Genomic DNA, 22,211 nt, shown 5'->3' on the forward strand with positions numbered 1-22,211 from the left:
TCGAGCAGCAAACTCGCTCTCACCCGAAATCTAGAAGAAACCGCAATGAGGGGAGAAAAGTTGTCAAAACTCCTGTGGGCCTCAGATTCACTTAACAGCACTTTCACGCTTTCAATAACAGATTCCAAGCATGCAACAACAGAGAGAGCGCAGAGAAAGAGAGAAAGTCCTGTATGTCTGCAGGTTTAACAGTATGCTGTACCACTTTTGCTTCTCTGTGTGTCCCCCTTTAAGGTGGTTGATGCCTAAACGGTGACCTTTCTATATTTTGCAGGTGGCTGTGACAGGGGCACCCCCGGGGCAGGACCCATGAGGAGTCATAGAAGATGCTCACAGCCTGGGCGCTTCTGCTCTTCTTAGCCATGTGGGTGAGAAGCAGCTCCGGTGGCCCGCTCTCCTTCAGAATAGGTACGTTTTACATCGTCGCCAGATTGTACCCTGTAGTAACAGGAAAACGTGTTGAACATAAAGTCTTCTTTTTGTTGGTTCAGGAAAAAACAACTCACTGTTGAAATGCTTAAATTGACAATTCTGTGACTTTACATTCTCTAACTTGAAAATCGAATGATGAAACCCGAACACAAGAGAACTTCCTGGAGTGTCAAAATAGCTGGCAACAGATAAGTTCCATTTTAGAAGTCAACGTGCCCGGAAACTCGTCCGGGACCACTATGTCCGTGCAAGGAGGAAATGTTGTAGAAACGGAGTGGGGACAGTGCCGACGGTGTGTCCTGTCCACTGAACACAAAAAAGCTGTCATTTTTTCTGCTGTGATCTCAGAATTAACATAACAGTAACCTCCTTGAGTGTCGCCATGTCTGTTGTTTACATCCCACACATACGGTAGTTGTATACAGCCTGAGCTCTCCGGTGTGAGACGCAGACGGTTGTGTATGCGAACGCAAGGTTGAAAAGCAAGTATATCTCCAGCCTAACCTGACTCTTTTTGAAACCCTGATCTTAGCCTTTAACTTGATTTCAACTGGATTGGATTATTAAGGGTGTAATGTTATTCTAATGAATGGAACCTGAAACAGGAGCATTTCACTGGCACATCAAAGCATTTATCGCAGCTGATATTAACCGTCACCTCTACAAATTTAGTTTGATCAGACTTAATAATAAATGGCTTTGTCCCTGAGCAGCTCTAAAAGTCCTGCAGAAACTACTGTGACTTTAAGCTTCTGGAAACAATGGCAGGTCGCTGGACCAAGGGTGAAACTGAGCAGACTTTATATGTGAGCGGACATGGTTCAAAAATCTCATAACCTGCCGGGCTCTGTTTGTAACCAATAGGAGCTGTTCCTTCTTATTATTATTCTCTTACAGTCAGCAGGTTTCTGACACCCTGTCACTTTCTTCTCGTCTACCAAACGTTGACTGACTCCATTATGTGTCGACTCCTGGTCTTAAGTGTGTGTGTTTGAGTGTGCTGTGTGTTTAGGAACAGATAATATGTAAACATAGAGATTGAGATTGATTCTAGAGCTCACAGACTTTGCTCCTATCATGGACTCTCAGTGGCTGGCTTTAAATTTATAGCGAGGTTGTCGACTTTCAGCAACAGCACAGTGAGATTTGTTGTCAGTGGAGAAGAGTGGAAGTTAATAACTCAAAATCACAGGCTCATAAATGCATATAACAAATTTGATCTCTGATCTTTCCCTCCTCCTTTACTTCACCGTCTGTGTGAGAGAAATAAGTTGTTATATCCTGCCGACATTTTGAACCCCAACAAAATGGAGTCTTCTTTTTTAACAAGACATTTTTTGAATCACTCAGTTTCTCTCTCCTGTCTACCCTGTCTCACAGCTCAGCTAAGGTTTGCAGAATTCATTTGGTGCTTTGACATATGTTGCCCCAAACAAACAACAAGACAGCTTCAAAGTGTGCTGAATCAACAAGACAATGAACACATCATTCTTTATACTTGAATATTGTTGGAAAAACAACTAGCTGCCCTTGTCTCTGCTTTTTCTCCACCTGATTGTATAAAAGCACCTCTGCAGCGATAGTGGTGTGTGTTTATCTCAGTCATGTTGTATTGTTGATGTATAATTAGGTAGTTGGCCTGTTTTACCCTTTCTTCTAATGTCATCTGTGCACAGCAACAGTCTCTTTGCCAGTGTACTGTCAGTATGTGTTTGTGTATGCTCTGCCCCTTTGTGTGTGTATTTATGCACAAGGCAGTAGAGGGCACAGATATGCACAAGCGCAGATACACACCAAGGCACCCAAACAAACACATACCCCCAAACAGCACCACCAACTCCCTGCCATTTGCGCTCCAGGAGCTGGTATTTAACATGGCTGTCCCTCGAGTCCTGCCAGGCTGGCATAATGTCACAGTCTGGCCTTCTCTGAATGTATCAGGGCCAAAAACAACCTCCCGCCCCCGCCACATTCCCCGCCAGGACCAGCCAGCAGCAAGCTCAGTGTAGGTGAACTGAGGAACTTATCTTTGTCTCCGCTGTGTAGTCGACAAATCCGGGGATGAAATGGACTTTCGTTTGCAATTTAATTGGCATATATGTGAGGTCCATATGCCCTATGATAGACTCTCTGACTGCTAAGATAGTTACTTAGCAAAAGTGACTTTTATGGCAGTTTTTACTGATTGGGAACAATGTTTAACTTGCTGTGTTTTTTGTAGAGTAATGAAAGATAAATTACAATGACATTAACCTGAAGAAATATGAATAATTAAATTAGTCAAACACCACAGTCAAATGGATGTGAAAGATGGCGCGGTGGATGGCAGCTTTGGTACTGCGTTTTCTAGTTTTTGTGTTTTTGTTTCGTCTTTTGCTCTCCTACTCAGGTCACATTTACCAGAGAGGAACTTTTAAACATAGGTCTGTCCGGCTTTCACTGAACCGGAAAGTTTTACAGATATTTTGGTAGGAGGAGCAGCAGCTCTATATGGGATTAGCTGGAGACGCCGATGTGGGAAGCAAGCAGGAGCTCTCGGGAAACTGAGGCAGCGGGGATAATGCACTGCCCTCCGTCTATCCACCTGGCGATTGTCCGCTCTCTGGCTAACAAGATGGACTTACTGCTGCTCCTCAACTCAAAAAACCCGGACTTTTGCAGATCTGCCGCCCTGTGTTTCACTGAAACCTAGCTTAGTGAACACATCCCAGACAGTTCACTACATCTACCGGGCTTCCAGCTGTACCAAGCGGACCACGTTACGTAACTTTAGGAAAAGATGAGGGGAGTCGGAACATGCTTCTACGTAAACAAAGGTTGATGTACAGATGTTACAGTGTTCATGAAGTCATGCAGCCCTCACTTGGAGACTTTTTTTGGACTGTAAACCCTTTTTCCTCGTTTGTTCCAGTCCGTATTTACATACCCCAGGCCTGTGTAACTGAAGCATTACAACACCTAGCTGACCATCCAGACTTTGGGACTCTCTGACCACTGTCTGGTCCATCTCATCCTGACCTACAGGCAGAAGTAGCAGGCCTGCTTTGACTGCACGGATTGGAGTGTTTTTGAAGCTGCAGCCACAGACCTGGATGAACTCACTGACACTGTGAAATCGTATTAGCTTTTGTGAGGATGTGTGTGCAGACCAAAACCTTTAGCACATACAACAACAATAAACCCTGGTTCACTGTAAAACTCAAGCAGGCAAGGAATACATTGACGAAGGAGATCAGGGTCATAAAGAGGAGCTACACTGAGAGCTGTGTGAAGTCCCCTTCTGCTTCAAACACTCCACCATCATCCCACTCCCCAAGAAACCCTCTATCACAGGATTGAATGACTACAGGCCTGTCGTCCTGATGTCTGTGGACATGAAATCCTTTGAAAGACTGGTGTTGAGCCACCTGAAGGACATCACAGGCCCCCTGCTTGACCCCCTGCAGTTTGCCTACTCGGCAAACAGGTCAGTGTATGTTGCAGTTAACATGGGACTGCATTACATCCTGCAACACCTCCACTCCCAGGACATCAGCTTGGCGTTCAACACCATCATCCCCTATGTTAAACTCCTGAAGTTTGCAGACGACATGATGTTCATTGGCCTAATCCCACGACGAGTCTGCTTACAGACGGGAGGTGGGACAACTGGTCTTCTGGTGCATTCAGAACCACCTGGAGCTCAACCCACTCAAGACTGTGGAGATGACAGTGGACTTCAGGAGAAGCTGTTTCTTTCCCCAGGCTGTCACTCTGATGAACAGTTAACTTCATCAACGTGTCAATTCACGTTCTCTGGATATACTGAAAATACTACAACCATCCACCTCTTGTATGTAACAACCTGATTCATAACAATATTTATCAATGCACCTTTGCACTGTTAATTGCACTATTTTCTAGTGTTGTTGTGTTTTTTAAGTAATGTGTACATATATATATATATATATATATATATATATATATACTTTGTAAAATATATATTTATATCCATAGGCCTGTATGTAGCTTTAATTTGTAGTGTCCTTTTTTAAGTGTAGTATTTCAATTTATGTGCCTGTACATTCAGAGTTAAAAATCAGTCTGACAAGTGAAGCTTAAACAAATCATGAATAGAATAATTTAATAGACAGAAAATGAGGTAAAATCAATTTACGAAATGCTATCATGAGAGAACTATCTTTGAAGAAGACCTTTCTTTAATGCAGGCATGAAAATACATGAATAAAATGTTTGAAAAAAAGGGATTCTGCAGAACATTATGTGATATAAATCCTTGTTCACCACCATATGGTGCAGCTTTTTGTTGTGGGTGGTATTCCCCATTTAGTTTATTCGCAGAGTGTCTGCTGTTAAACTTGATCTAGCCAATAAGCAGCTGCTCATGCTAACTTGGAAAAATCATCTGCAAGAGACGCACATGATCACTTCTGTGAAATGATGCTGAATTTTGTTGATACAGGGAGAGAAAATCTGTCAGCAGAAACACACGATCCTTCATTAGCGCTCCATTCATCAATACTTCCAACTTGGACTGCAGAGCTCTCACTCTGCAAACACACACACAAACACACACACACACAAACACACACCCACACACACCCACCCACACACACACACACACACACACACACACACACACACACACACACACACACACACACAGCCTCTGTCCGGTTCAATACTACAATAATATAACCAATTATCTGCTATTTGGAAATCAAAGGATGTCAGAGGTTTCATATGAGATGAATTGCTTTTCCGTCAAATAGCTTTTATTGGAATTAGCTTCACAAGAAAATTTCAATAATGTTTTTTGACTATCCAGTGCCTCAAAGGCAGATTCCATAAAAGTGATGAAAATCTGTCTACTGTTTATATAAAATCCTGACAACCTCTAAAACCCACAGAAAGTCTCCTAGCATTGGGCTTGGGGACTGGGAAGCCGCCCCTGTATGGGGCCAACGCTAAATTTAGCTGTTGCCCCACTGGGTGTCGGCTCATTCAAGTGCTGTAAAATTGTGGAGATATTCTTTTGCTAACCTTAAAGGAGCTGTCAGTGATACTGAAAGAGAGCAGGTTTTGGATTGAAAAATTTTGAGCATGTGTCGTCCCTCTTTAACCACAGAGTTAGGATTAATGTTGATTGTCATGTAAAAATCTGATGTAAGCTGCACACAATACCTCCAACACCAGCATTTTTGTATCGTTCATAATGGATTTGTGGAGCTGAAATCTTCTATGGTTTCGTTTTGTGTTGCGTTACAAAGCCTGTAAATATACAAATCAAATGTGCTTCAAATGTTTCTTACTGCTGTCTGGGTTGTTCCACAGCAACATTTGGAGGGAACTGCTTGAATAATTGACTGATTTCACAATGAGCGTCTAAAGTTCAGCTTGAGGACATTGGACTGTCTGACACATGCCACATGAGCTTTAAACATAGATACCCCTTCATCTAAAAGTCTGAGAAGCTGTGAACCTGCTTTAGATATTGATAAATCAGTGCCATAGCTGTGTGCATGTTGTTCAGCTATTAAATCTATCAATATGTAGTTTGTTACATCGATTACCATTGAATCTCATTTCATGCCACAGACACATCGTCAATATCTAACTGTTTATGAGTTATGCAGAAGGCAGCAGGGGAATGTATTAAAAAAACGATATGTTGCCGTCACTGACATTTCATGAATAATCACTTTTTTTATTATTAGGTCCTCAGGGTAACTCCAGAGCCTGGCTGTGCATGTTTGTTTATTTTATTTGCCCATTTATTCTTTTTTTTTTCTTCTGACTCTTAGTCTGGTCAGGGTCACAGGACTGCAGGAAGCATTCATTTCTCCCATCTGCCTCCTTCAGCTCTCAGTTTTATCCCTAAGTACTCATGGGCAAGCTGGGAGATGTAGTCCCTCCAGCATGTCTGGCCTTTACCGCTTGGTCTCCTCCAAGTTGTACATCTGCAGAGACAGAGGCCCAGGGGTGTCTTTAACAGATGACTGAAACATTTAAAAATGCTTCTGTCAATGCCAAGAAGCAATAGTTTAATATTCAGTCATCCCAGTCATTTCCCATGGACAGAAAGACTTAACTTGGGCGGCTCCTTTTTTTCCTCATTGTAGCATATTTTTAGCCCTCCAAGGGAACAACACTGTCAGCAATTGATTAATTCACCTTTTACCCTGGCATAACTGATTGTGGCGTTTGGTCTTTTGTGTAATGCAGCTCGACTTCTATGATGCACTTTTTTTTTTGACAACTTAATTTAGTCGTATCGTTTGGATATGCTAGGTTGTCATCAGTATGTTGCTCACCTACTGTTGTTAAGCGTTGTAAAACAGGACCTGTGGACAAAGAGGCACGTCTTATCTCTTTTTTTGATCTTGTTTTATACGTGTAAGTAGTGTTTTCTGATGTATAATTTCATCCTGCCAACTTAAACCTGTTGAATGTATCACTCAGTTTTTTCTAAGGACAATGTAAACAAAGGCACTTCGGTCTGAAAGCGGTAAATCACTCCGTTGGACCAGTTTACATTGGCGAAAGTCAGTTAAAAGAAACTATGCATAATGTATCTTTTTTTCTGATGTTCTCATTTGCCTTTGTAGGTCATACAGAGCCATCAGTTTTGATTTTAGTCCGTTTCATAACCCATTAAAAACTCTTTAACTCTCTAACAATAGGTTTAAGAAAAACAGGGAAAACCTCAGATGGAATGTTTAAATATCTTACCTTCACTGCTACATACTATTTTAATTCCACGGAGACTGGATAAACAAGACTGGGTGATACCAAATTATAATGAGTTGCGGTAATCAAGACAGGAGGATATGAGGGCATGGATGACTTTTTCCAGGTCAGAAGTAGAATGGATCTGAGTTTGGAGATGATGCAGAACTGCATGAAACTTACTTTTACTACATGATTGATTTTTGTCAAACTTTAATCCTGAGACGAATATGACTCCTAGATTTTTTGCATGTGTTTTAACGGATGGTGCCAGTGAGCCAAGATGAGGAGAAATGGTATTTGTCAAATGCTGTGGTCCAAATAAAATAGCTTCTGTTTTGTTCTCAATGAGCTAAAGAAAGTTTGCAGCCATCCAGGATTTGATTTCTTGAAGACAGGTTTCGAGGTCAGTTAATTTGTTGTAGTTGTTAGGCTCTAGGGGGAGGTAGATCTGAGTGTGGTTCGCACAACAGTGAAACGAAATGTTGTGTTTTTGAATAATATGGCCTAGCGGAAGCAAATAAATGGAGAAGAGGATTGGACCAAGTATGGAGCCTTGGGGGACACCACAGGACATAGGGGCAGAGGAAGAAGATGAGTTGCTAATAGTGACACTGAAAGATCTGTTGAAGAAAACCAGCTTAAGGCAGAACCAGAGACCCCTATCCATTGGTTAAACCAGTGAGTTAGTATAGAATGATCCACTGTATCCAGTGCTGCAGTTAGATCTGGGAGCAAAAGGAGCGAGCAGTTACCTGAGTCAGCAGCTAGACGTTCATTCTTTATTTCCAAAAGAGCAGATTCAGATATGCACTTCCTTAGTGCAAAATCAAACACATTAAGCATCTGTTAGACAAAATCAAAGCAAAGATGTAGGTACATTTGTATGCAAAGCAAAACTATTACAATGCTGAGTCAGTGGTTACAGAGTAAAGTAGCTTTTTTAAAAGTCTGGAAATTATGTTTGAATAATCCTGAAGGCTTGTCTACATATAACAGAAATGCCCTGTACGACCCTGGCATTTCAACTAACATTAAATTTCCCATACCTTCAAGTATGCAGAAATGTCAGCTGGCACACTGAAGTTGTCTGATTTGGAGTGAGTGCAATTAGTCATTTTTACCCTTTAAATACAAAACAACAGGAGGAAAAAGCCCAGCAGCTGCACAAAAAAACAAGCTGTTATTACTCCTTGTTTGAAGAGCAAATAAAAGAAAAGTAAATGGTCTTTGTTGCACATGTATTATGTTTTTGTGCAGTTTTAAGATTTTAAATTGTAATTATAAAAATAGAGCATTGATTTCTTTCATCAAACAATATATAACAATTTAAACATCCAATTGTATGACTTATGGTAAAAAGATCTTCTCTGGGGCTTTTATGAAGGTAAGATATTCTAGTTTCCAGGTAACAGGAATTAATTCACTGTTTTTGTTAGGAGGAATCATTGATAAATGATAGTTTTAAAAACGCCATTATCACAGTTTTATAGTCAGCGTTGTCCGACAACTAACATCATAATAATACACTTAATGAAGTTTGCAGTAATTGAATCATACCACATAATTCATGTTGTCAAATAGTAATCAAGGGATTTATGTAAATTATTTCTTAAAGAGTTTGAAACATTATCATGACAACGCATAATGACTTTCTAACTTGGAATAAAACTTGTAACTTGTATTATAACTTAATTCTGCAGCATTCAGGCTGTATGAAACCTGCTGCTGTACTCAAAGACACGCCCAGCAAGAAATCCACCCTGAGGCTGGTAGAACACAAAAGTTGCATATTTCTTTACATTACTCTTACAAAATACTTACCAAGCATCCCTGAGTACTGAGGGAGCAGCAACCAGACCAGCTCCACAGGAAAAAGTCAGACAAATCTTTCTCTGGCTCTTTGCTTCTTTTCCACACTCAGTGAGAAAACACGATAGAGGATTCTCGATGGGCTAAATTCAATTGGCTCCGCTTTCTCAGCAGTAGACGCCGAGCCTGCACCATCTTTACCCAGCCTCCCAAAACTGGCATCACTGGAGCTGTTAGTCAGGGTGGAATGCACTTTGAGATAGATGTGAGGAAGGCAAAACGTACAAGATGTCGTGAGTCTCACTGGAGAGACTCATTGTTAAGTATAATAGAACTGCATAAAGTCGATCTCTGTCTTTTAGTCGTACCCACGGGGGAAGTCCTGATGGAATTGTTTTTTTTGTGTGTGCTACCTCGACACACTCAAATACCTGTAGCCAACTCAGACACACAAATACCAAATTACTTTGTGGTTATTTGACTTATAGGGATGCACCGATTGATCGGAGGGCGATCCAAATTGGATGATTTAGGCTCTAATTAGGGTATCAGTGATCCACCATTCACCATCATTTAGAAGTCGGGCAACATTTATCCCAGGGAAGAGATCAGGTTAGCAAGATTCACTCAACAGACGCAAGCACTCGCTTTACAAGGAGGAAAGGCCCGCAGCATGCGCTCCTCCTGCTCCAGTGGTGCAGCGTCGCTCTGTGACCCGCAGTGATCACATACACAGACATGCTCCATAGACGGCAGTCCGTTTAACACACTATAAAAAATAAATATATTCACACTCTCAACCAACGGGACAGGGCTGTGAATGACTTCAAATTACTAGATTGCACTCAGTTTTTTAATTTATCAAACTGAAGGACGACTTAATATGTTTCCATCGTTGTTAGACATAAATCCGTCACTGAAGGAAATACAACTGGATGAGATCACCCACTGCAGGCATTATACACACACGTGAGCCTGTTGTTTAAGTTGTTAAAGTTCCTTGTTTGCACTTAACATGATTTGACATAGGCCTGGTTGAATATTGCTGTTTGTTTAACTGTTTACAGAGAATGGGTTCATTTGCTCTTAAAACTAGTTGTTTTTTAACTGGATAAACACAGAATACTTCTCTGCTCTCATGTTTTTACGTGTTTGGGTTTTATTATTAATTTCGATTTTTTTGCAAATGTTATCTATAACAACAAGTGTTTCAGAACTGTCTCTTGTGGACACAGTTGATACAGAGAGCCCCATTAACTTGTTGTTTAATATGATTGCAGAGCCTACAGGTTTCAGGCAAAATGTAATGGTCTATATATTTATTTATTTGCATTAATGGTCTGCATATGTGCAGCACACTTAATTGTTCTGAACAGTGCAGTTATCAACTGCAACGGCAAATAAACACTAAGATCATAATGTATTATTCTCTCTCTGTGTTATGATTTTTATAATCTTAGAAAGGTTTGAAAAATGCATTTAAATCAGTGATCGGATCAGTGATCGGCAGATCTCACTATTAAATCGGTGATCGATATTGGCCCTACAAATCCTGATCCATGCATCCCTATTGATTTTGTAAATTCATTCAGAATTGACTCTCAATTTTGCTAAAGTCTGGATCACATTTAATTTAGGGCATTTATAAATATTCATTCTAACTATATCCCTGCATGGCAACTACAGTCTGTTGAAGGTACAGTAAAGCTTAAGCAAGTTCAGCACTTAACTTCAGTTCTGGAAACACGGTGGTGCTTTAAGGCATGCGTTTTGCTCATCTACTTATGTTTTCACTCTGCTACATGAGGGGGAATTGATGCTGACTGTAGGCACTGGACATAAATCATGTGCTGCAGTATGATCCAGGAAGAACAGAATTTTCTAGGGATCCTGTGCACTTGTTCATGTATGAGTACACATGACTATTCTGTCTGTGTGTCCAGTCTCTGAGGGTGAGAGGGGTCGATCAGTGAAATTGAAGCCCTCAGGTAGAATCTAATAGCGTAATTAGCCCTGCTGAGCTAATACCCACAAGTCAGCGGCACCACACTGTCAATTCCCTCGGTTCTACCCCATGCACGCTCAGAGCGACTTATCAGGGCTGGCTGCTGGAGCCGCCATGGCTGAGTCATTGTGCCCTTGCCTCCAGTCAAGTTCATTTTGCGCTCATACACTCTTGACATCAGTTGGCATCTATGAACTCATTTAACTCACTGTCAGTGGAAGAGCAGGGAAGATGGCATGTTGGGAAGGAAGCAGAGTAAATAACTGCGAGGGAAGTTTCCAGTGTTGTTTAAAATATCCTTTGAATCATAGCCGTAGTTCACCTGAAGTGAAACTTCCACAGGTGTCTTATGGTGTCAGGTGTCTCTTAAAGAAGAGACTGATGTCCAGCAGAAGAGCAAATGTGATGAGACTTCATGATTAATCTTCCTGATTTTAATTACTCAGCCATGTGCTGTGCGAGTCATTAGGTTCATGACATTCAGACGTGTCCTCGCAGGCCTGAAGCTACACGGCACATCTGAGCTAAAGCCCTTCTAAGGGTAACACCTGTTACAAGAGCCAACTGCTCGGATCTCTGTTTCACTCAGATGCCAGAAAAGGTAATGAGGATATATCAGAAAGAAAAGAGCGCTTAATTACGGAGCAGTGTGAGCGCCTGGAGGCGACAACGTTCATTGTTTCACTGACGTTTTTTTTTTTTTTTTGGTTTTGTCTTTTTTAGAGTCAGTCACCCATTTTCAATGTTTGTTCGGGACTTTTTGAGAGGAAATAATGTGATCTGAGTTTAATGCTCATGTAGCCAAGTGCATGCACAGACAAATCTCCACCGCAGGCGTCGACTTGAAGGGGGAGTTTATGATTAATCTCCAAGGTTTTAATTACCGGGGCAGGTGCTGGGACCAAGCGTTAACTTAATGGCACAAATGGCAGATAGGAGTGATGTTATGCAATTATGCACACTGCTTTGCTTCTCAGCTTACCCGCATAAATTATTCAGTGCCTCTGATAAAGTCACTGTGCATACGCATGTAATGTGTGAAACTTAAGTTTCAATCACACACCATAACACACTCACAAAACACACCCTCTCATATGATGAATCCTTGTTCAGATTGATTAAGACAAATTTAAATGAATGTTTGCTCGTTTTCTTTTTCATGTGCACATTCACGATATGCATTCACAGAAAATGCTTCTCTGTCATCAGCCACCCACAAACATAAGAAACATTGGTGCTTAGATTATTAACAGACTAATTACAAGCTGCAGGGTAATGTGTGGAAGTGTAATGGAGCTTGCCACATGCTGAGAGGGTTCTTGTAATATAATGCGAGGGCATGAGCACGATTACTAGGGCTGTCAACGAATATTCTAAATTTGAATATACACTGAACAAAAATGTAAACGCAACACTTTTGTTTTTGCTCCCATTTTTTATGAGCTGAACTCAAAGATCTAACACTTTTTCTATGTACACAAAAGGCCTGTTTCTCTCAAAAATGTGTCTTTTGTAACAAAATTGTATTAAATAAAGGGATATTTGGTTACTAAAATTAATATTCGATTTTAAAAAATGAGTACTGCTGCGGCATGTCTAGCATGTTCTCGTATGTCCATGTGCGCACTCTCTTGGTTATGGAGCGTCTTTGAATGCACACCATGTAACTGTATACGTTAATAATTAACTTTAGTCTAGCTGAAAGCCTGCCCAGCCAGAGAGAGAGAGAGATTTTCACCCCCAGCTTAAACAGATGGGTATAGGTCTGTTCTTTTCTTTTTTTTAAAGGTGTGTTTATGTTTAAATAAATATACCTGTCACAGCACAGCTCGCTTGGAGCGCTGAATGTCCATTCTACTGTAACCTCATTATTTCATTTGTTTATTCTGCAAGGTGTAGGAAGCCTGTTGATCTTTTAAAAGGCATGTTTATGTTTAAATAATTATATCTTTGCTGTAAGTTTGTCTCTTGTTGTATTGGTTTGTCCTCTTGTGGACATATTACGCAAAAGTAGATATTTGAATAGTTCGAACCTTGTTGTGTTTTTTAGAAGGAATACTCATCATTTTTGGCCAATTTTGACAGCGCTAACGATTACTGTATGCTTCAGAGTCCTTGGGAAGAATAAAGGCCATAACCAGGATAATGTACAGCAGAATGGTGTCAGTGCTCCTTTGGAGATTTATATAATGCCTCGAAAGCCGAAAGCTCAATCAAGTATTATGTTTGGCTGCTGACAAATTCCTTACACTGAATGATTGAAATAATGTGATATCAAATACGAGTGATACAAGCACATATGATTTGACGTGTACTATTAAAAGTATACAAGTAAAATCAGATTCAATACAACTCTACTCTGACAAATACCACCTTTGTGAAAGTTAAGATTTAAAGAGTGGGCCTTAAATGAATTAACATGTTGTAATGTCTAAACCAAACTCTAAAGTGGGAGAAGCTTATAACAGCCGTTATATCCAACAATGGATCAGCATTTATAACTCTCCTGTTCTGTAGCAAACTTCGTCATGGAAACTGCTTCCGAGCCTCTTCTGTTCCGTTGTATCGACTGCTTTGCACGTGATCCACTTAATTATGTTATTCAAGCTATGAAGCATGATTTCACATTTGCTTGGATGCATATTGAAATATATTTAGCCTGTTTCTCAGACTATGATTACCTGCTGTGCTGCTGTGGAGGGAAAGTAACACAAAGATGGAATTTTCCAATAATAAGACATTTACTTTGAAAGCTGCCCACCTGATGTGGCTTACTCATACTGCTGAGGCTTCCAATTAACTTGGATCAAACTTTGTGTGTACTTTTGCAAGGAATGAGGGCTTTGAATTTTACTTGACATTACTTACATTAGAATCTCATTAGAAATAGATCTTGGGAATAGGAATAGTAACGGCTGCTTTTATGTTCAGCTCGCTCCTGACTGTTATTTACGACAGGCATGAAAATGTATGAATATATTCATTAAAAAGTGAAAACATTGGCTCTGTTTCAAAATTGCGCAAGAGTTAATATGTATCAAAAGTTTTTTTTCCCACCCAGCCATATTTGACTTCCAAGATGAAGGAAAATTTTAGTTCTCTGTCAGATCTCAGCTCTGACACTAAGGCTGCACAACAACTTTTTTCTGCCTTATTGTTTTTTCAGATAGAGAACACTGACCCTTTATCTAAGTGTGCGACGGACATGATCACTCATGCATTTGTTTCATAGATTATTATCAGTCCCTTTTCACTGGCCTCAGGAAGACATTCCTGGATCACTTCGGAATAATCCAAAATGCCCCTGTGAGGCCTCGTCCTGCTTCTTCTGTCTCCTTGTAAAATTCTGACCCACCTTCATGAATGAGCTACAAATCTTTTTTCCGCTGCACGCTGGGTGTGTAATCTACAATAACTACCACTTGATTAAATCCAGTGCATTTTCACAGGTAGAAAAAGGGAAGCATTTCTACTGTTTGTTTTTATTCATCCCACATTTGCACCTCACAACACTGCAGCTCCCAGACAAGGACATCAATTTTCTCTTAGCAGTAGCGGTTTTTGTGCGGTGGATCTTGACTCTACTCATCCATTACAGTCAGTGCATTGTGGAGAGAGCTCTGCTTTTATAGGGAATTGGAGGAGATGATTTGATTAACCATGATGGATGTCAACCAAACACTTATTGTAATTTATTTCCCTTCTTCTAAACCATTTTACACCTGCAGCGCGTGTGCGTCACTGCCATGCTAATGCCTTTTGTTTCAAAATGACCGGATATATGGCCATAGCCAACCGTGCAACCTCAGTGAACTTCTGCCAGTGCGAGAGCTTGAGCCTTGATTCATGAAAATATAACTCTAATGCTGAAAATGCTCTGTTTTCCTCCTGTGGAGAGCTATTATCTCCTGGCTGCCAGCAGGGAAAATCATCTTTTGTAGGCTTGGTTTTGATTAGGGCAGAAAAACACAACATCAATGCCAGTTACATACACATGCATATACTGGCTCATGCATATACAGGCACAGGTCCTTTCTCTCCCTCTCTATCAGGATATTTTTAACCGCGCTGACAGTAAACTTTAACTTCTCTGCTGCCCGCTCATTTAGCTGCTTGTTACTCTGATGCTGTGATGTGATGTTGTTGCTCAGATCTGCCACAGCGGTGCTGGCTATTAAAGTCTTTTCTGTTTATTACATTTCGTGACCACAACACTGCTTTTAAAAAGCAGAACGTCATCATGGCATTTTTATTTATTACTGCTTTCAAAAATGCCGCAATTGTATAATTAATTTAATAGCCCTGAGCCAATTTTTAAGTTATCCCCAAATTAAGTTAAGTTGTTTTTGTTGTTATACCTTTGCATCTATTTAATTGCATCTGTATTATGAGATGTAATGATAGCACTTAATCCTGAAGGTAGAGTAACATTAATGGATGATGGTGACAGGATGGCAAGATAATTGCGTGTGAATATGATGATAACTTTTATACTTTGCTGCAAATGCTACCACTTACACAAATGCTCACACACCTACACACAGTTTAGATCACATCTTTTTCTTTGTCCTTCTTCTGGCTGACTGTTAGTCGGGGTAAAGATGATCACAAATGGCTGCCATTACAGGAAACTGTCCCTGTCCAAGTCATTGGTGATAATAATACATGTACACATTGAGAAGCAAGTGTTTTCACAGGCTGAGATCCATGTAAAGCTCTATAGCTCAAATTGATGGCAGCTATGCTGCAGCTAATAGGCATGGGCTTGGATCATCACAGACGGTTTGTATGGGATTTGCTTCACTGCTGCAGGAAAACACCAGTTACAGCTGAGATTAGAACACTGATGAGATATAGCAGAGTGCTATAACCAGGCGGTTTCAGTGACCTATCATAGCATTTGTTTTCTCTGTCACACTTCATTCTCTGAGGGAAGCTGTGAGATATTACCCCACACACACGCACACACACTGACACACACACACACACACACACACACACACACAAACACACACACACACACACCTTTTTATTTGAGTATTTCCTCTTATTTCTCCCTTTTTTCTCCCAATTCAGATCATCAAGTTCCTTTTGCACTGCAGCGCTTGTTACTGTTGACCTGCGGAGGATAAGGTAGTCAAGTGCCTCCCCCAGTACACGTGAAGTCAGTGCTGCATTTCACCTGACAGCAAACCACTTCACAGGGTATCACTGTTAGCCTCTGGGTCCAAGCTGCTTTTATACCGTCACACTAACCAGTTAGTGTTTAGCGCTAGTGCAACAACAGGGCCATCAAACGTCTCTGGGTCTTTTGAAGGCGGTGGCGAGTGCTGTAATTCCTGGGCCCCTGGGTGTCCTTGGCAGTGTAAAGCACTTTTCTTGCCTTTGTCCGGTACCTGCAGGCAGTCTTTTCACAAACAGAAAAAGTATAAATATATAAAGTCAAGGTCAAGATGGTGAGACAAGACCAGACAAAAGACAAAAAAATACAATTTAAGGGTCAAAGAGCGCATCTCTCAGGAGTAGGCTGAAAACCCTTTTTAACTATAAATTGAGTGATCAGTCCTGTTATTAGGATTCACATCTGAGAAATAAAATGTTCAATCAACTTTGTAAATGCCAAGGCCTTGGTCCGAGACGTTGTATTTTCCGGTGGTGCCTACAAACGTCCGTCACCTTCTGAACTGGATACATTTCTGTTGTCAAGGTCAAGGTCAGTGTGACCCCCATGTCCATCCAGATAACAGCTCCATCTTCTTTCTATCCCCCAAACTGCTAAGCATTCATTTTAGTTTTTATTTTTACAAACAGAAGCACAAACTGCTAGCTTAAACATTTACTAATGTCCTACTCTGTTAATGTAGCCAGCTTCCATGTAACCAGGTGGTGAATTTGCACACTGACTGCGCCCCAGTGTCAAATCCCTTTCTTATCTCATCTATCCATTTTATACTTGCATGAGCAAATTAGCCACTCACACACATGCACATACGGCCCCTCTCCCAGGGCAGTAACTCATTCGCCCTTGACACCCGATTCTGCTAGTCCCACTCAATGACTGTATGTATAGATGGACAACGTGTCTCCATCTGCTCCCATTGTACGAAATTGATGCCAAAATAGCCCCTGTGATAGGCGCTGCCATCTTGTGATGGTGACGTCATACAGAGCCAGATACTGTGCAGTAGAGATCAGTGAGTGAAGCAGCCGTTGCCACTTCCGCTAACCCAAACACACTCTTAACTTAACGAAAAAACAGCAAGGATCCCTCACACCGGCGTGTTTAACAGCAGAACAGCTTCTCTGTGTTGGTCTGAGGTTAACGTTCACAGGTTTGGAAACTTCAATGACTGTAGTGATTGTTTTAGTTACGTTTCCACTCACGGATCGTCCTCTACTCTGCTCACACGGAACTGATTGGCTGCAGGAGCCGAATTTGTCAACAGAGCTGTCAATCATCATTTCGACAGCATCAATTAACTCATTAAAAATAAACTTGTCAGAAAAATGAACACTTGGACGTAAATCAGCATGATAATAACGAACTATAATGACAGAAACCATGTTTGAGAAAAAATTATCGGGCGTGTATTTGGATTTTATAATTTGACAGGCGGGCTTTATGACCTATACTGCAGCCAGTCAGCAGGGGGCGCCCGAAATGTTTTGGAGTCACTTTTAGGGAGCTGTCATGTCGTCCTAGTTTTTATACAGTCCATGATCCCACTCCATTATGCTCCATCTTTGATCACGGCTCACAGTGAAGAGTTTGGCGAGTCCTCAGAGCCCCCCTCTCCAGCTGCTGCCAGGCCCTCTGCCATTACAATCGCTTGGCACGGCCAGCTGCAGCTGCCAGCGTCGCCTTGAGGGGCACCTCTGGCGACACAGATGCATGGTGGGTGTATGTGTGCACCTTCCAATGACATGTGTGCACTCACCTGCACACATGCATCCATCCACCTACTTATCTTTGTGGCACTGCCTGCTGTTTGATTTGAAATTCATTGCCATGTGTTAATGTTTAATTTACCAGGCCTCCAGGAGGAAAAAGGTGGCTGCTGGGTTAATGGTTAACTAACAGCTTCAGGTAGGCTTCTTACCAGATGTGTGTCGGGTTGTGAGGACACATGAATGTGGTTGCACAAAACTTTTAGATTGTTTCTACAATCTGGTATACTTCTGAGATCATGAATCTAATGCATCTGTGAGTGTTACCTAGTTACCACAGTTAACTCTCCCTGAGAAGTATTTGTGTTGTACATTAAGGTTGAATTTAAACAGACTAACAAAATAAAATAACAGAGACAAAGATGAAAGAAATCCAATTTAAAACACACTGAAGTTGATTTAACAGTTGAAGGTTACAGGAAAGGAAATATTGAGATATATAAAAAGGGAACTATAAAAAAAGGACTTGTAGTTGGCTTCAAGTAATAAAAAAAGCCATTACATTGAAATAAAGCAAGAAGAAGGAAAACATAAATGAGGGCATAGATGGTTTAATAGCATCCAGAAAAAAAGAAACGGTGTTTCTTTTATGTACAACTAGAAAGTCAGGATGCAGGAGGCCGCATACATTATGTTAATATTTTCAGTTTCCCTGTGAGAGGAGAACGATGGATAAAAAACTAAGCAGAGAAACATGGGTTGGAATGAATAAAGCTGATAGCATTAACAATGAAAACATTCTGATGTTGACCACAGAGTTCAGTATTCCTGTTGATTGTTCTCTTTTAATATTTAAATTCTCTTTATTTTCACTGACTTATTCTTTTCTTCAAAAACAGTTCTGTCAGATCTCCCTCACGTCTGATTCATCGGCTCTAATCTGTAGCTCAATATTTCAACTTCATGCACCACCAAAACACAAACACAGAATGTGCAATGGCGTTTTAACAAAACCCTCTGAGGACGTTATCATGGCAGCAATTCAAAGTGAATCAACTTAACATTCCAATTAATTGCATGAAATTAAAGTCAAAGAATGATTTTTGCTCCTGATTAACATTCATTACAATATTTTGTCTCTTTGTATTTTATTTTTCCGACCTTTAGACCATGCATTTTTCACAATAAGTCCTTAAACGCAAAAATAGAATAATTTAAAAATTATTAGAAATATTCTCAAGTACAGAGGAAATCACCCATCCATTGATATTTATTGGGTGCTAAATCTGCACATCATCAGACCGAACAAAGAAAACAGCTCAGACCAGAGGATCAGATGGATTATAAAGACACAGGAGGTGGAGACAGATGTGACAAATATCATTGCAGGACGTCGTGGACACTGATGTTAAGATAAGCACAATTAAACAAACACAAATATTACCGGGTCTCTGTAGTAGTCTCTTAACTGTGTACAGACCGATAAGCTATTTTCACTGTGCAGCCAACTGTGTGATTAACTCACTTGCACTGAATCGACTGACAGGTCTCCAGGTGTCAGTGTGTGTTTGCGTGGCTTTTCTCCTCTTCTCTTTGGCCTCTGCTTTCTCCATCACCTGCTCCCTAACCGCTCAGGGTCAGTGGATGATTGTCCCTCTTGTATTCCTCCTATCGCCTCACCTCAGATTACACAGTGCAGTCCTGTAGGGAAGGGTCATGGATTACCGTCTGCTCCCGCTCACCTACGTCCTGTCCTGTCCCCGGATTCCTCACCTTATCAGCCGCATTCACACTCCAGTAGGGACTCCTACGTGGATACTCCATCCACTGGTCCTGTTACAACCCCAGTGACGAGCGTTTTTGTTCCTTATCCACATTAACTGAAGCAGAGGCAGATGTGGATACTTGCAGACACCCACTCACAAACAGCATGCGGCTTAAACAGACAGTGTTTACCCTGGCAGATCCCTCAGGGTCTACCAGTTTCATTGTTGACCCTCCAATTCTGGTCAACTGTGAACCCTCTATACTCCATTGCTGCTTAATAACAGACTGCACCTGTTCAACTTTCAGGCTTCATCTATTGAGCAGCATGTCTGTGTGTGAGTGCATGAACAATACAGAGTGGCCTCCAGGGCCCCACCTAGCTATCTGGGTCCCATGCTCTGTTAGGTGCTGGTATAATGAGGCCGAAGTGACCCTCAGTTTAAAGCACCAGATAGAAGAAACAGCCAGTAAGACATTGGCTGTAGAAAACAAGGCTGTGTGAGCTCCCTGGAGGGGCAGCAGTCGCTGTGAGAGGACGATGACGACACTCATGTATGCAGACACAGACGGACACACTGTACCTGTCACAGAGTCCATGTTTGTGCTCCCTAGAGCTTTATTAGGCGAGGCCCTGGGAGCTCAGGATGCCCTTGAATACATCCTGCCCCGGCTTAACACCCAAACGCTTGTAAACGACTTGACTTGCTCTTCCTCCCTCTGGAAATCTCTCGACACCTTCACTCTGTACTTGTCCATGTTTCCTTCTTCCTTCTAATCTTGGTGGGCTTTCCCATAGTGCTTTAATTCTCATGAAGAAAGGGTAGTTGCACTGAAAACCAGTTTGAATGTCTCACACCTGCTTCTCAGACAACGCTTAATCCAATTTAGTTTATACGTCTCAATGCAGAATATATTTTTATAGTCAACCTTTAATTAGGGAACCTTTCCCTCTTATTTTTTATTTCATTTTATTCTAGTTTCTTTTGATTTGGGCAGATTAAATCGCAGTAGCTTTATCTGTTGTGATGAATTTTTTTTAAACTTTTATTTCATCAAATCATTCAAAAAATGTAATAGCCACTGTAACCCTGGCCTTTTCAAAATCTTACTGTTGAAGGTCCTTAAATGTTGAACAATATCAGTACCATTTTCATCCTTGAATTTAAACTTAATACATCACATCAGATTCATATCCTTGAATATGAAGGCAAAGGCAGGAGCCAGGCAGATTGGAAGAGAAATAATGTTGTTGGCTAGTATCAGGGGATATCCAGCACATATCACTTCTGATACTGTTGTAGGGCCTATGGAGGTTTTGTTTTGTCTCAGCAGGTGATGGATCATCGCAGTGTACAGGACTTCAGCAGTGTCCCTGCGCGCCCTGTTGAAATGGTGATAAAAAGTCGATACTTGCTTTGTGGTCATCACTCAGAGTTTTAGCTGACATACTGGTGTTGGACTGAGAGAAGTAAATAAAGAGGAAGAGAATGGGGCAGGGAGAAATTATTAGTAAGAGCAAGGTAACTAATGTTCTTTTCATGTAGTGGATTATACTGTAGTATTGCCCTAAAGCCACATGATGAGCATTAGCCCCCTCAGGTGCTCTCAGCCTATTTGAGTCGCTGAATGTCTGTCCATTTCCCGAAACTGTCACATCAAAGGCTGTCAGATACAGGAAAAAGCTATTTGGCAAAAGCAGATAACAGGAGAAGGGTCCAGTGTTACCAACTTTCCTTTTTAAATATTTGAATAACCAGAGGTTGTGTGCGGTTGTCCACTCTATGGAGAAGCATCTCGAACGCTGGTTGCCGTTTCATTCATAGTCTTCTACAGCTTTGCTAACTTTTTTTTTAACCAGAGCTTCACTGATGCCCATTTTCTCTCGTCAAAGTATCAGCAGGGGCAGCATTTGCATGTACATTCATCTGCCCCTGGGGGCACTTCTGTCTGTCAAAACATCTTCTGATCTCTGTCAAACTAGCTGAGTATGAGGATATGATTATAGAGCAACTCAACTACAGTATACAGCCCTATTGTCGTACCGTTATATAACTGTAGCAGTAAGTGATTGGAAAGTTTATTGTGGACTCAGCAGAGTGTATAAGTTTAGATATGAGAAACTTTCCAGTTAGAGTTCCCTTAGCAGGCCAATTAGCAACTGTGTTTAATGGGACAAAATTGTGGCCAGAACAAATGTGTGCCAACAGTGCGTTAGACATAAGGTTTCATATTAGTTTACTTACCAATCTGTGTTAAAGGAAGATACAACAAAGAACTAAGATGCCCTCCATGATGTCTGAAGTTCAGATGGACAGGTGGACGAAGCATTGATAGTGACGTAAGGTATCACAGATGTTTGTCTTTTATCAATCATTTTCTTTCAACAATGAATAGTCGACTATTAAATTGTTTAATTTAAACAAGTGATGACCTTCATTAAAAAGGTTACCAGCTGTTTAACATAGTGGTTACAAATGTAATCTTTTTGGCACTAATTTCTTGATCAGTAGTATTTCATCCACAGGCTAACTTTTACACGCATTGATATCGCACAGTACTAGTATCTGTGTGTACTTAT

General features: G+C 41.0%; 1 protein-coding gene across 1 annotated transcript in view; it reads left to right on the top strand.

The window, feature by feature from the left end:
* Nucleotides 1-326: 326 nt before the first annotated feature.
* grik4 (glutamate receptor, ionotropic, kainate 4) overlaps nucleotides 327-22,211 on the top strand; it is a 148,835-nt gene continuing 126,950 nt past the window's right edge. The window contains exon 1 of the mRNA XM_069668079.1: nucleotides 327-408. Within this exon, the coding sequence (XP_069524180.1) occupies nucleotides 327-408 (82 nt within the window). The remainder of the gene's footprint in view (nucleotides 409-22,211) is intronic.

Source organism: Semicossyphus pulcher, unplaced genomic scaffold, assembly GCF_022749685.1.
Source record: "Semicossyphus pulcher isolate SPU_LCO1_2020_fin unplaced genomic scaffold, fSemPul1.0.p SCAF_19, whole genome shotgun sequence".
Taxonomy (NCBI): Eukaryota; Metazoa; Chordata; class Actinopteri; order Labriformes; family Labridae; genus Semicossyphus; species Semicossyphus pulcher.